The 14,449-nt window shown below is 46.6% G+C and overlaps 1 protein-coding gene across 1 annotated transcript in view; it reads left to right on the plus strand.

Moving 5' to 3' along the window:
* The window catches only part of phex (phosphate regulating endopeptidase homolog, X-linked), a 94,744-nt gene that overhangs the window by 77,088 nt on the left and 3,207 nt on the right, over nucleotides 1–14,449 (plus strand). The window contains exons 13-16 of the mRNA XM_078205760.1: nucleotides 2,137–2,267; nucleotides 8,492–8,557; nucleotides 11,846–11,950; nucleotides 12,760–12,836. Coding sequence (XP_078061886.1) covers nucleotides 2,137–2,267; nucleotides 8,492–8,557; nucleotides 11,846–11,950; nucleotides 12,760–12,836 — 379 coding nt within the window. The remainder of the gene's footprint in view (nucleotides 1–2,136; nucleotides 2,268–8,491; nucleotides 8,558–11,845; nucleotides 11,951–12,759; nucleotides 12,837–14,449) is intronic.

Raw genomic sequence — 14,449 nt, forward strand, 5'->3', positions numbered from 1 at the left:
CCTCCAATGCCAATATATCCTTCCTCATATAAGGGGACCAATACTGCACACAGTATTCCAGCTGCGGCCTCACCAATGCCCTGTACAGGTGCATCAAGACATCCCTGCTTTTATATTCTATCCCCCTCGCGATATAGGCCAACATCCCATTTGCCTTCTTGATCACCTGTTGTACCTGCAGACTGGGCTTTTGCGTCTCATGCACAAGGACCCCCAGGTCCCTTTGCACGGTAGCATGTTTTAATTTGTTTCCATTGAGATAGTAATCCCATTTGTTATTATTTCCTCCAAAGTGTATAACCTCGCATTTCTCAACGTTATACTCCATTTGCCATATCCTCGCCCACTCACTCAGCCTGTCCAAATCTCTCTGCAGATCTTCTCCGTCCTCCACACGATTCACTTTTCCACTTATCTTTGTGTCGTCTGCAAACTTCGTTACCCCACACCCTCTACTCTGGAAGCCTCGGATGAACCTGTATCCGAGGTCACCATTGCAGATGTCAGAACAGCCTTCTCAAAGGTCAACCCACAGAAAGTGACTGACCCGGATGGGATACCTGCGTTCCTGCGTGGACCAGCTGGCAGGGGTATTCGCAGACATCTTCAACCTCTCTTTGCAGCAACCCTCATCCCGGTACCAAAGAAAAGCCAGGCAGCGTGCCTTAATGCCTCTGGCATCCATCATTATGAAATGCTTCGAAAGGCTGGTCATGGCACGAATCAATTCCGGCCACCCGGATTGCCTGGATCCACTACAGTTTGCTACCGCCACAACAGGTCCACAGTAGACGCCATCTCCCTGGCCCGACACTCAACCCTAGAGCACCTAGATAACAAAGATACCTATGTCAGACTTCTATTTATCGACTACAGCTCAGCCTTCAACGCCATTATTCCTACAAAATTCATCTCCAAACTCTGTGGCCTGGAGCTCGGCTCCTCCCTCTGCGACTGGATCCTGAACTTCCTAACCATGGAGTGCAATCAGTAAGGATAGGCAACAACACTTGCCCCACAATCATCTGCAACACCGGTGCCCCATAAGGCTGTGTTCTCAGCCCCCTACTCCTTATACACCTATGACTGTGTGGCCAAATTCCCCTCCAAATCGATTATCAAGTTTGCTGATGACACCACTGTAGTGAGTCAGATCTCAAACAATGATGAGATGGAGTACAGGAAAGAGATAGAGAATCTGGTGAACTGGTGCGGAGACAATAATCTCTCCCTCAATATCAACAAAACGAAGGAGATTATCATCGACTTCAGGAAGTGTAGTGGAGAACATGCCCCTGTCGAGGTTGAGAGCTTCAAGGTTGTAGGTGTCTAGATCACCAACAACTTGTCCTGGTCCCTCCATGCCGATACTATAGTTACGAAAGCTCACCAACACCTCTACTTTCTCAGAAGACTAAGGAAATTTGGCATGTCAGCTATGACTCTCACCAACTTTTACAGATGCACCGTAGAACCATTCTTTCTGGTTGTATCACATCTTGGTATGACTCCTGCTCTGTCCAAGACTGCAAGAAACTACAAAGGGTCATGAATGAAGTCCAGTCCATCAGGCAAACCAGCCTCCCATCCATTGACTCCCTCTACACTTCCCGCTGCCTCGGCAAAGCAGCCAGCATAATTAAGGACCCCATGCATATTGGACATTCTCTCTTCCACCTTCTTCCGTAGGGAAAAAGATACAAAACTTGAGGACACGTACCAACTAACAGAAGAACAGCTTCTTCCCTGCTGCCATCAGACTTTTGAATGGACCTACCTCGTGTTAAGTTGATCTTTCTCTACACCCTAGCTATGACTGTAACACTACATTCTGCACTCTCTCCTTTCCTTCTCTAGTACGGTATACTTTGTCTGTATAGTGTGCAAAAAACAATCTTTTTCACTGTATACTAATACATGTGATAATAATAAATCAAATCAAATCAAAATGAAGGTGGATCAGTTGCTGGCTGCAGGGTGGGAGATTGGGCATTGACAGGGCAATGGAAAAACGTATGATAAATAGTTCTTTAGCATCTCAAGCCTGTAGTACATACCCATGCAGATTTCATTATTCGGCCTATATATATTAAAAAAGAATTGTTCCCTTTTTCTGATAACTTTGTTCTGTTTTAGGTCGGAAATTTGATAAAAATGGAAATTTGCATCAGTGGTGGAGCAATGCGTCAATTTCAAGGTTCATTGAGAAAACTGAATGTATGATAAAACAGTACGATGAGTATTACTGGGAAAAAGCTGGTTTGCAGGTACGTCTGGGACACTGAGTGGGTTACAGGTATGGCACAGTGGTTAACACTGCTGCCGAACAGCACCAGGTACCCAGGTTCAATTCCAGCCTTGGGTCACTGTCTGTGGAGTTTGCACATTCTCCCTGTATCTGTTTGCGTTTCTTCCGGGTGCTCCGGTTTCCTCCCACAGTCCAAAGATGTGTGGGTTATGGTTAGTGTTGATTGGCCAGGTTGAATTGTCCCTTAATATCAGGGAGACTAGCAGCGTAAAAATTGGGGTTATGGGGATGGGGCCTGGGTGGGATTGTTGTCGGTGCAGGCTTGATGGGCCAAATGGCCTCCTTCTGCACTGTAGTGATTCTAAGAATTCAAGAAAAGTACATCTGGGGCACTGGGTGGGTTACAGGTACGTCTGGGTCACTGGGTGGGTTACAAGTACGTTTGGGGCACACTGCGTGGGTTATAGGTACGCGGGCACTGGATGATCTATATGTGCTTGGATTCAAACTTCTATTTATGGACCCTCTTGCTCCTGAATAGATAGACCTAGACCATCCCATTCCTGAATACAGAAACCGTCCCACTCCCAAATACACAATTCTAGACCCTCCCACTCCCAAATATACAGACCCAGACCCTCCCACTCCCGAATATACAAACCCAGACCCTCGCACTCCTGAATACACGGACCCAGACCCTCCCACTGCCGAATATCCAGACCCTCCCAATCCTGAATTCACAGACTCAGACATGGTTTTGTGAAGGGGAGGTCGTGTCTCACGAACTTGATCGAGTTTTTTGAGGAAGTGACGAAGATGATTGATGAGGGTAGGGCAGTGGATGTTGTCTACATGGACTTCAGTAAGGCCTTTGACAAGTTCCTCATGACAGACTGGTGCAGGAGGTGAAGTCGCATGGGATCAGAGGTGAGCTGGCAAGGTGGATACAAAACTGGCTCGGCCAGAGAAGACAGAGGGTAGCAGTGGAAGGGTGCGTTTTTGAATGGAGAGCTGTGACAAGTGGTGTTCCTCAGGGATCAGTGCTGGGACCTTTGCTGTTAGTAATATATATAAATGATTTGGAAGAAAATGTAACTGGCTTGATTAGTATGTTTGCGGACGACACAAAGGTTGGTGGATTTGTGGATAGCGATGAGGACCATCAGAGGATACAGCAGGATATAGATCATAGAATCATAGAAACTCTACAGTACAGAAAGAGGCCTTTCGGCCCATCGAATCTGCACCGACCACAATCCCATCCAAACCCTATCCCGATATCCCTACATATTTTACCCACTAATCCCTCTAACCTACGCATCTCAGGACACTAAGGGGCAATGTTTTAGCATGGCCAATCAACCTAACCCGCAGATCTTTGGACTGTGGGAGGAAACCGGAGCACCCGGAGGAAACCCACGCAGACACGGGGAGAACATAGAACATAGAACAGTACAGCACAGAACAGGCCCTTCAGCCCACGATGTGGTGCCGAGCTTTATCTGAAACCAAGATCAAGCTATCCCACTCCCTATCATCCTGGTGTGCTCCATGTGCCTATCCAATAACCGCTTAAATGTTCCTAAAGTGTCTGACTCCACTATCACTGCAGGCAGTCCATTCCACACCCCAACCACTCTCTGCGTAAAGAACCTACCTTTGATATCCTTCCTGTATCTCCCACCACGAACCCTATAGTTATGCCCCCTTGTAATAGCTCCATCCACCCGAGGAAATAGTCTTTGAACGTTCACTCGATCTATCCCCTTCATCGTTTTATAAACCTCTATTAAGTCTCCCCTCAGCCTCCTCCGCTCCAGAGAGAACAGCCCTAGCTCCCTCAACCTTTCCTCATAAGACCTACCCTCCAAACCAGGCAGCATCCTGGTAAATCTCCTCTGCACTCTTTCCAGCGCTTCCACATCCTTCTTATAGTGAGGTGACCAGAACTGCACACAATATTCCAAATGTGGTCTCACCAAGGTCCTGTACAGTTGCAGCATAACCCCACGGCTCTTAAACTCCAACCCCCTGTTAATAAAAGCTAACACACTATAGGCCTTCTTCACAGCTCTATCCACTTGAGTGGCAACCTTTAGAGATCTGTGGATATGGACCCCAAGATCTCTCTGTTCCTCCACAGTCTTCAGAATCCTACCTTTGACCCTGTAATCCACATTTAAATTAGTCCTACCAAAATGAATCACCTCACATTTATCAGGGTTAAACTCCATTTGCCATTTTTCAGCCCAGCTTTGCATCCTATCTATGTCTCTTTGCAGCCTACAACAGCCCTCCACCTCATCCACTACTCCACCAATCTTGGTGTCATCAGCAAATTTACTGATCCACCCTTCAGCCCCCTCCTCTAAGTCATTAATAAAAATCACAAAGAGCAGAGGACAAAGCACTGATCCCTGCGGCACTCCACTAGCAACCTGCCTCCAATCCGAAAATTTTCCATCGACCACCACCCTCTGTCTTCGATCAGACATGATGTGGAGATGCCGGCGTTGGACTGGGGTAAACACAGTAAGAAGTTTAACAACACCAGGTTAAAGTCCAACAGGTTTATTTGGTAGCAAAAGCCACACAAGCTTTCGAGGCTCTGAGCCCCTTCTTCAGGTGAGTGGGAATTCTGTTCACAAACAGAACTTATAAAGACACAGACTCAATTTACATGAATAATGGTTGGAATGCGAATACTTACAACTAATCCAGTCTTTGAGAAACAAAACAATGGGAGTGGAGAGAGCATCAAGACAGGCTAAAAAGATGTGTATTGTCTCCAGACAAGACAGCCAGTGAAACTCTGCAGGTCCACGCAACTGTGGGAGTTACAAATAGTCCAAGGCGGCCTTCGCGACACACGACAGCGCAGAGTCGCTGAGCAGAAACTGATAGCCAAGTTCCGCACACACAAGGACGGCCTCAACCGGGATATTGGGTTTATGTCACACTATTTGTAACTCCCACAGTTGCGTGGACCTGCAGAGTTTCACTGGCTGTCTTGTCTGGAGACAATACACATCTTTTTAGCCTGTCTTGATGCTCTCTCCACTCCCATTGTTTTGTTTCTTAAAGACTGGATTAGTTGTAAGTATTCGCATTCCAACCATTATTCATGTAAATTGAGTCTGTGTCTTTATAAGTTCTGTTTGTGAACAGAATTCCCACTCACCTGAAGAAGGGGCTCAGAGCCTCGAAAGCTTGTGTGGCTTTTGCTACCAAATAAACCTGTTGGACTTTAACCTGGTGTTGTTAAACTTCTTACTTCGATCAGACAGCCAGTTACCTATCCATTCGGCCAACTTTCCCTCTATCCCACACCTCCTCACTTTCATCATAAGCCGACCATGGGGGACCTTATCAAACGCCTTACTAAAATCCATGTATATGACATCAACTGCCCTACCTTCATCAACACACTTAGTTACCTCCTCAAAAAATTCTATCAAATTTGTGAGGCACGACTTGCCCTTCACGAATCCGTGCTGACTATCCCGGATTAATCCGCATCTTTCTAAATGGTCGTAAATCCCATCTCTAAGGCCCTTTTCCATCAATTTACCAACCACCGAAGTAAGACTAACCTGTCTATAATTACCAGGGTCATTTCTATTCCCTTTCTTAAACAGAGGAACAACATTCGCCACTCTCCAGTCCTCTGGCACCATCCCCGTGAACAGCGAGGACCCAAAGATCAAAGCCAAAGGCTCTGCAATCTCATCCCTTGCCTCCCAAATAATCCTAGGATACATTTCATCAGGCCCAGGGGACTTATCGACCTTCAGTTTATTCAAAACTGCCAGGACATCCTCCCTCCGAACATCTATTTCCTCCAGCCTATTAGCCTGTAACACCTTCTCTTCCTCAAAAACATGGCCCCTCTCCTTGGTGAACACTGAAGAAAAGTATTCATTCATCACCTCGCCTATCTCTACTGACTCCATACACAAGTTCCCGCGACTGTCCTTGACTGGCCCTAACCTCACCCTGGTCATTCTTTTATTCCTCACATAAGAGTAAAAAGCCTTGGGGTTTTCCTTGATCCGACCCGCCAAGGACTTCTCGCGTCCCCTCCTAGCTCTCCTAAGCCCCTTTTTCAGCTCATTCCTTGCTAACTTGTAACCCTCAATCGAGCCATCTGAACCTTTTTTCCTCATCCCTACATAAGCTTCCCTCTTCCTTTTCACAAGACATTCCACCTCTTTCGTGAACCATGGTTCCCTCACTCGGCCATTTCCTCCCTGCAAACTTCACACAGACAGTGACCCAAGCTGGGAATCGAACCCAGGTCCCTGGAGCTGTGAAGCAGCAGTGCTAACCACTGTGCTACCGTGCCGTCCTAGTTGGAGACTTGGGCGGAGAGATGGCAGATGGAGTTTAATCCGGACAAATGTGAGGTAATGCATTTTGGAAGGTCTAATACAAATAGGAAATGCACAGTAAATGGCAGAACCCTTAAGATAGGCAAAGGGATCTGGGTGTATAGGTACACAGGTCACTGAAAGTGGCAATACAGGTGGAGAAGGTAGTCAAGAAGGCATACGGCATGCTTGCCTTCATCAGCTGGGGTATTGAGTTTAAAAATTGGCAAGGCATGTTGCAGCTTTATACAACCTTAGTTAGGCTGGACTTGGAATATAGTGTTCAATTTTGGTAGCCACACTATCAGAAGGATGTGGAGGCTTTGGAGAGGGTACAGAAAATATTTACCAGGATGTTGCCTGGTATGGAGGGCATTAGCTATGAGGAGAGGTTGGAGAAACTTGGTTTGTTCTCACTGGAACGACGGAGGTTGAGGGGAGACCTGATAGAAGTCTACAAGATTATGAGAGGCATGGGCAGAGTGGATAGTCAGAAGCTTTTTCCCAGGGTGGAAGAGTCAATGACTAGGGGGCACAGGTTTAAGGTGCGAGGGGCAAGGTTTAAAGGAGATTTTTTAGATTTTTTACACAGAGGGTAGTGGGTGCCTGGAACCCGTTGCCGGGGGAGGTAGTGGAAGTGAATACGGTAGTGACTTTTAAGGGGCGTCTTGACAAATACATGAATAGGATGGGAACAGAGGGATATGGTCCCCGGAAGGGTAGGGGGTTTTACTTCAGTTGGGCAGCATGGTCGGTGCAGGCTTGGAGGGCTGAAGGGCCTTCCTGTGCTGTCATTTTCTTTGTTCAGACCCTCCCACTCCTAAATACACAGACCCAGACCCTCCCACTCCTGAATACACAAACCTAGACCCTCTCAATCCTGAATACACAGACCCAAACCCTCCCACTCCTGAATACACAGACCCAGACCCTCCCACTCCTGAATACACAGACCCAGACCCTCCCAATCCTGAATACACAAATCTAGACCCTCCCACTCCTGAATACACAGACCCAGACCCTCCCACGCCTGAATACACAGAGCCAGACCCTCCCACTCCTGAATATACGACCCAGACCCTTCCACTACTGAATACACAGACCAGACCCTCCCAATCTCGAATACACAGACCCAGACCCTCCCATTCCTGAATACACAGAGCCAGACCCTCCCACTCTCGAATACAAAGACCCAGACACTCCCACTTATGAATACACAGACCCAGACCCGGACCGTGCCAATCCTGAATACACAGATCCAGACCCTCCCACTCCTGAATACACAGACCCAGACCTCCCGTTACTGAATACACAGACTCAGATGCTCCCACTCCTGAATACACGGACTCAGACCCTCCCACTTCCGGATGCAGACCCAGACCCTCCCATTCCTGATTCACAGACACTCCCACTACTAAATACACAGACCCAGACCCTCCCACCCCTGAATACACAGACTCAGATGCTGCCACTCCTGAATACACAGAGCCAGATGCACCGAGATTGGAATTCTTGCCTCCTGCCCATCCTGCATTTTAATTGCTCCTCCAATGGTGTCCGTGCCTCAGCCACAAGCTCCAGAATTCAGAGAGATCAGAAAATCATTCATGCCAGTGAGATTTGGATGGCCATTAAAAGCTCCGACTTCACTGTAGCGGGAGCATTGCATGATTGCGTCCTGTCTCTCTCTACCTCACACTCCCCCTTTGCTTGTCAGTCTGAATGTTACCTGATATCCAATTAGTTTTGATAATGCCCCTATATGAATTACCTTGCTATGTTTGTGTGTGTATATATATATATACATATATATATGCAAGTTGTTATTGTGTGACTATCTATAAAGCATGCTTCTGAATATTGTGTTTTGTAGGTAAAGGGACAGAGAACATTGGGAGAGAACATTGCTGACAACGCTGGGCTTCGGCAGGCTTTCAGGGTAGGCTGATATCAGGAATCTTGTTGCTGGGAATTCCTTCTAGTTTATCCTGCTCAGTCCCCAATGTCAATGAGTTATTGGCGAATCGGGAGATGTACCAGGGTGTAATGCTGCTGAGCTGAGTTCAAACTGGCTATTTCATTGATTTAATTCAAAGATATCAACCATCAGTGAAAATAGCTGGTAGGTGGTATACCCACAGTGCTGTTAGAGAGGGGGGTATACCCACTGTGGTGTTAGAGAGGAGCGTACACCCACAGGGCTGTTAGAGAGGGAGGAACACCCATAGTGCTGTTAGAGAGGTACACCCACTGTGCTGTTAGGGGGTTCACCCACACAGCTGTTACAGAGAGAGGTACACCCACAGTGCTGTTAGGGAGGGGGTTATACCCACAGTGCTGTTAGGGAGAGGGGTACACTCATACTGTTGTTAGGGAGGGGGTACACACATACAGTGCTGTTAGGGAGGGTGTACACCCACAGTGCTGCTAGGGAGGGGGTTATACCCACAGTGCTGCCCAGGGGGTACACCCACACTGATGTTAGGGAGGATGATACACCCACACTGCTGTTAGGGAGGGGGGTACACCCACAGTGCTCTTAGGAGGGGGGGGATCACCCACAGTGCTGTTCTATGCTGTCTGGATCTCGAGTCCTATCACATGGAAGTAGGCCCAGGAGAGGCCTGGGAAGGTTTTTGGTGGGTTTAAAAGCAGGCCGCACTTTTGAGCGGGCAGCATTGTAGCGGGCGGCGGAGTAAGCAGGGAGCAGAGTGAGAGCTGTAAGGGCTTTGGCTCTAAGGGCTTAGGCAGAAAGGGTGAGGCGGGGTAAGTTAAAATTGTTTTGTTATCTCTTCAATTGCAAATCTTAAGTTCAGTCCGTGTGGATTCCGAGGAAAAGGGGGAGAAAATAGCTCATTGTTCCATTGGAGCAATTCTATCTGCCAGTGGTATTGGCAAGGTATCTAGAGGGGATGGGTGTGCAGGCAGTGCAATGTACCTCCTGCAGAATGTTTGAGGTGAGGGACGCCGTCAGTGACCCTGCTGATTACACCTGTGGGAAGTGCACCCATCTGCAGCTCCTCCAAAACCATGTTAGGGAACTGGAGCTGGAGTTGGATGAACTTAGGATCATTAGGGAGGCAGAGGTGGCCATAAACAGAAGCTTCATGGACATAGTTACTCCAGGAAAGGAAAATAGATGGAGGACAGTGAGAGGGGCTGGGAGGAAGCAGTCAGTGCAGGGATCCCCTGTGGTCGTTCCCTTAGCATCCAAATCATTAATATAAATGATAAATAACAGTGGACCCAGCATTGATCCCTGAGGCACATGGTTGGTCACAGGCCTCCAGTTTGAAAAACAACCCTCCATAACCACCCTCTGGCTTCTGTCATCAAGTCAATTTTGTATCCATTTAGCTACTTCACCCTGGATCCCATGAGATTTAATCTTATGCAACAACCTACCATGCGGTACCTTGTCAAAGGCCTTGCTAAAGTCCATGTAGACAACATGAACTGCACTGCCCTCATCTACCTTCTTGGTTACCCCTTCAAAAAACTCAATCAAATTTGTGAGACATGATTTTCCACTTACAAAGCTATGCTGACTGTCCTAATCAGTCCTCGCATCTCTAAATGCCTGTGGATCCTGTCTCTCAAAATACCTTCCAACAACTTACCCACCACAGATGTGAGGCTCACTGGCCTGTAGTTTCCAGGCTTTTCCCTGCAGCCCTTTTTAAACAAAGGCACAACATTTGCCACCCTCCAATCTTCAGGCACCTCACCCGTGCCTATCGATGATTCAAATATCTCTGCCAGGGGACCCGCAATTTCCTCCCTAGCCTCCCACAATGTCCTAGGATACACTTCATCAGGTCCCGGGGATTCATCTATCTTGATGCGCTTTTCTGTAATAAGTACACTTCTCAATACATCACTATTTATTTCCCCAAGTTCCCTAACATCCGTGCTTTTCTCAATGGTAAATACTGGTGAGAAATATTCATTTAGGATCGCACCCATCATAGATAACCTTGTTGATCCTTAAGAGGCCCTACTCTCTCCCTTGTTACTCTTTTGCCCTTTATGTATTTGCAGAAGCTCTTTGGATTCTCCTTTGCCTTATCTGCCAAAACAATCTCGTGCCCCCTTTTTGCCCTCCTGATTTCTCTCTTAACTCTATTCCTACATCCCCTATATTCTTCAAGGGATTCACTGGATCTCAGCTGCCTATGCATGTCATGTGCCTCCTCCTTCTTCTTGACCAGGGCCTCAATATCCCGAGTTATCCAGGGTTCCCTACTTCTGCTAGCCTTGCCCTTCACTCTAAGAGGAATGTGCTTACCCTGAACCCTGGTTAACACACTTTTGAAAGCCTCCCACTTACTAGACAGGAACCTATCAGAATTGGATATCTACCATTCACTCTGACCAGGCAGCAACATGCCAACTTCAATCTTGGAGTCAGCACAGACTGCATCCCATTGTGACAGTACCAGCTCTCTACAAGAACAAATCAGTCCCATTCCTACACCTTTTCCCTGTGGACCTGAGATTTATTTATTTTCTCTTCAGGAAATCATGGCAACCCCTGAGGTCGCCTCAGTCTCCAGATGGGTCCACTCTCCTGACCTTGCCAGACTCGAGCAGCACCGCTTCAGTTAGCTTGGCTAACCTGCAAGGGTTTGTGACCTTCCACCTGAAGCTCAGATATTCATTCCCCTGTGAACAGCATGTAAATGGTAGCCATGATGTGGAGATGCCGGCGTTGGACTGGGGTAAACACAGTAAGAAGTCTCACAACACCAGGGTAAAGTCCAACAGGTTTATTTATCCCACTCACCTGACGAAGGAGCAGCGCTCCGAAAGCTAGTGGCTTATGCTACCAAATAAACCTGTTGGACTTTAATCCTGCCTTGTTCAGACTGAACGACTGTTGTGAGACTTCTTACTGTGTAACAGCATGTAACCCAGCCATCAGAAGATATTTGTGTACAATTGTCTTTCCCAGTAAAAAAATAGAATTTGAAAATAAGTGACAGCTGAAATCAGAAATAGGGAGCCTGGAAGATAAAGCCAGTAAAACTTAGAACTGAAAGGTTGCCAGTAAAATTTGTTTGAACTGGTCTTGTATATCTTAAAATCCAACTCCTGTATTAATGGCATCTCTGTACTTTTTTTTTACTGGGATTTCTGTGAAACAGCAGTGAGTTTTTCCCCACTCAATCTTTGTGTTTGCCATATCACTGTGCTTCATGCTAATGCCTCCAATCTTTCCCTCAAGGCCTACAGGAAGTGGATACATGAGGAAAGAGAAGGCAGGGAAGAGGCACTCTTACCAGGGCTGCGACTCAGCAATAATCAGCTCTTCTTTCTAAGTTACGCACATGTGAGTCATCCTTCACACCGCAGTTATTCCCAAAATAAAGAACGAGAATGATCACTGGGAGTCCACTTAAATAACCCCAGGACAGTCATGTCCTGGTTGGGGGAAGTGACTCTTTAAAGGAACAATTATTAGTTTGAGCTTTGGGCCTGAAACACATGAATGTTTCTGTATTCAGGGGATTCCGAGATTGCTTTCAGCAATTGTTATCCAATGAAAATTGCATGTCTGGGAATTCTCTTCTTTTGTGTCTTGGAGAAGGAAGGAGTGAATGGAAGGGAGTGAGGCAATATTCAGGCACACTAGAGAAATCTGACCCCAGGAGTCGCCAGAGACGGAGGTAAATCTACCTGGGAATGTCTGAGGAAAACTATCCTGCCTTGTTCAGACTGAACGACTGTGCACAAACAAAATGGTGCCAACAGCTCCAAACTCACCGACACCAGCAGACAGGTTCCTCAATTTATACACCCAAGCTCCGTCCAATCAACTGAGCAGGAGTGGAGGGGTGTGAGGGAGGCAAGGAAGGGTAAGGGATTGTAGGCCATGGGAGGAGTTGAAGGGGCAGGAGTGAGTGTTAAGGTATGAGTGGGTATAGGGAGTGGGGGGGGGGGGGGGGTGCGGGGGTAGAAAGGTGTAGAGTAGGATGGGATGGGGTGGTAGTTGTATTATCCTCCTCACTCCGTCTCTACTGTGAATTTGAGCTCCTGGTATTCCAGAGTTACAGTAAACCGTAGCCTATCTGTGGAATGTTTCTACCTCTTCAGTTGATGACTTGACGATACTTATTGTGCTCATCTTCCCTCTGCTAGGCTAGATGCAGTACGTACAGACCTGCAGCAGCTAGGAATAAAATTCTGAATGGAGTTCACAGTCCTCCTGAGTTCAGGTAGGGTTCAAATAGAATCATATAAATGATAACAGCATAGAAGGGGACCATTCAGCCTATCTTGTCCATACCGACCCAAAGACGCCCAGGTGCCCTTTTTAATCCCACCTTCCTGCACCCGGCCCATAGCCCTGCAACTTACAGCACTTAAGGTGCAGATCCAGGTACTTTTTGCAAGAGTTTAGGGTCTCAGCCTCCACCACCAACTCAGGTAGCAAATTCCAGACACCCACCACCCTCTGTGCAAAAAATGTTCTTCCTCATGACCCCTCTATACCCTCTGCCACTTAGCTTGAATCTATGATCCCTGGTTTTTGAACACCCAACCAAGAGAAACAGGTTTCTTCTGTCTACTCTCTCTCTACCCCTCACAATTTTGCATATCTCAATCATGTCACCCCTTAGCCTTCTCTGTTCTAAGGAAAACAACACCAACCTCTCCTTGTAGCTACAATTCTCCTGGCAACATTCCAGTAAACCTTCCCTGCACTCTCTCCAGAGCAATTACATCCTTCGTGTAATGTGGAGACCAGAACTGCAGTTGTAGCCTCACCAGTGTCTTACACAGTTCCATCATTATATCCCTACTTTTGTATTCTTATATCTCTGCCAATGAAGAGTAGTATTCCACATGACTTCTTCACAACCTTATCGACCTTTAGGGACCTGTGCACTTGTATGCCAAGGTCTCTCACTTCATCTCCCTCTCTGTATAATCCTGCTTATTGTGTATGGCTTTTTACTGCTTGACCTCCCTAAATGCATTACCTCACACTTATTGAACTCCATCTGTCACTTTCCTGCTCATTCCACCAACCCATCTATATCACCTTGGAGCTTACAGCTATCCTCTACACAGCAAATTTCTCAATTATGGCTCCCATGTTCAAATCCAAATCGTTAATATATAACACAAATAGCAGGAGTCCCAACACCGAGCCCTGTGGAACACCACTTGAAACAGCTTTCTATTCATAAGGGGAGCCTTTGTTTCCTGTTACAAAGCCAACCTTTGGATCCAATTCATCACATTACCCTGTATCCCATGGGCTTTTACTTTTTTGATCAGTCTGCCATGTGGGACCTTGTCAAATTCCTTACTAAAATCCATGTAGACAACATCTACTGCACTATCTTCATTGATCCTCCTTGTGACTTCCTCAAAGAATTCAATCAAATTTGTAAGGCATGGCCTTCCCTTGACAAAGCCATGGTGACTTTCCCTGACTAGTCAATGTCTTTCTAAGCAACAGTTTATCAGTCTCTCAGGATCGATTCAAATAGTTTGCCCACCAATTTGGGTACCTCCCATTTACAAATCATTCATTCTTAAAATTTCCTAGCTCCTTTAGTGTATAAACCTCAGTCTGATGTTTTAACGTTTTGCTAAGTTGAAAACTATAAATGCATGTTGTTGTGGTGAGGTGTAATGCTAGAGAATGGCACTGTATTTCATGTACTTTGTGCCATAATTACTGAGATACTGCACTGCTTCATTCTCAGATTACTCCATATTTCACCTATCTGACATTTTTCATCCAATTTCTCTTAAACCATCCTTCAAATTGTCTGAGCGAGTGAGATTGCCAATTAGTGGAGATTTAAAGGAAGTT

The sequence above is a fragment of the Mustelus asterias genome, unplaced genomic scaffold (assembly GCF_964213995.1).
Source record: "Mustelus asterias unplaced genomic scaffold, sMusAst1.hap1.1 HAP1_SCAFFOLD_972, whole genome shotgun sequence".
Taxonomy (NCBI): domain Eukaryota; kingdom Metazoa; phylum Chordata; class Chondrichthyes; order Carcharhiniformes; family Triakidae; genus Mustelus; species Mustelus asterias.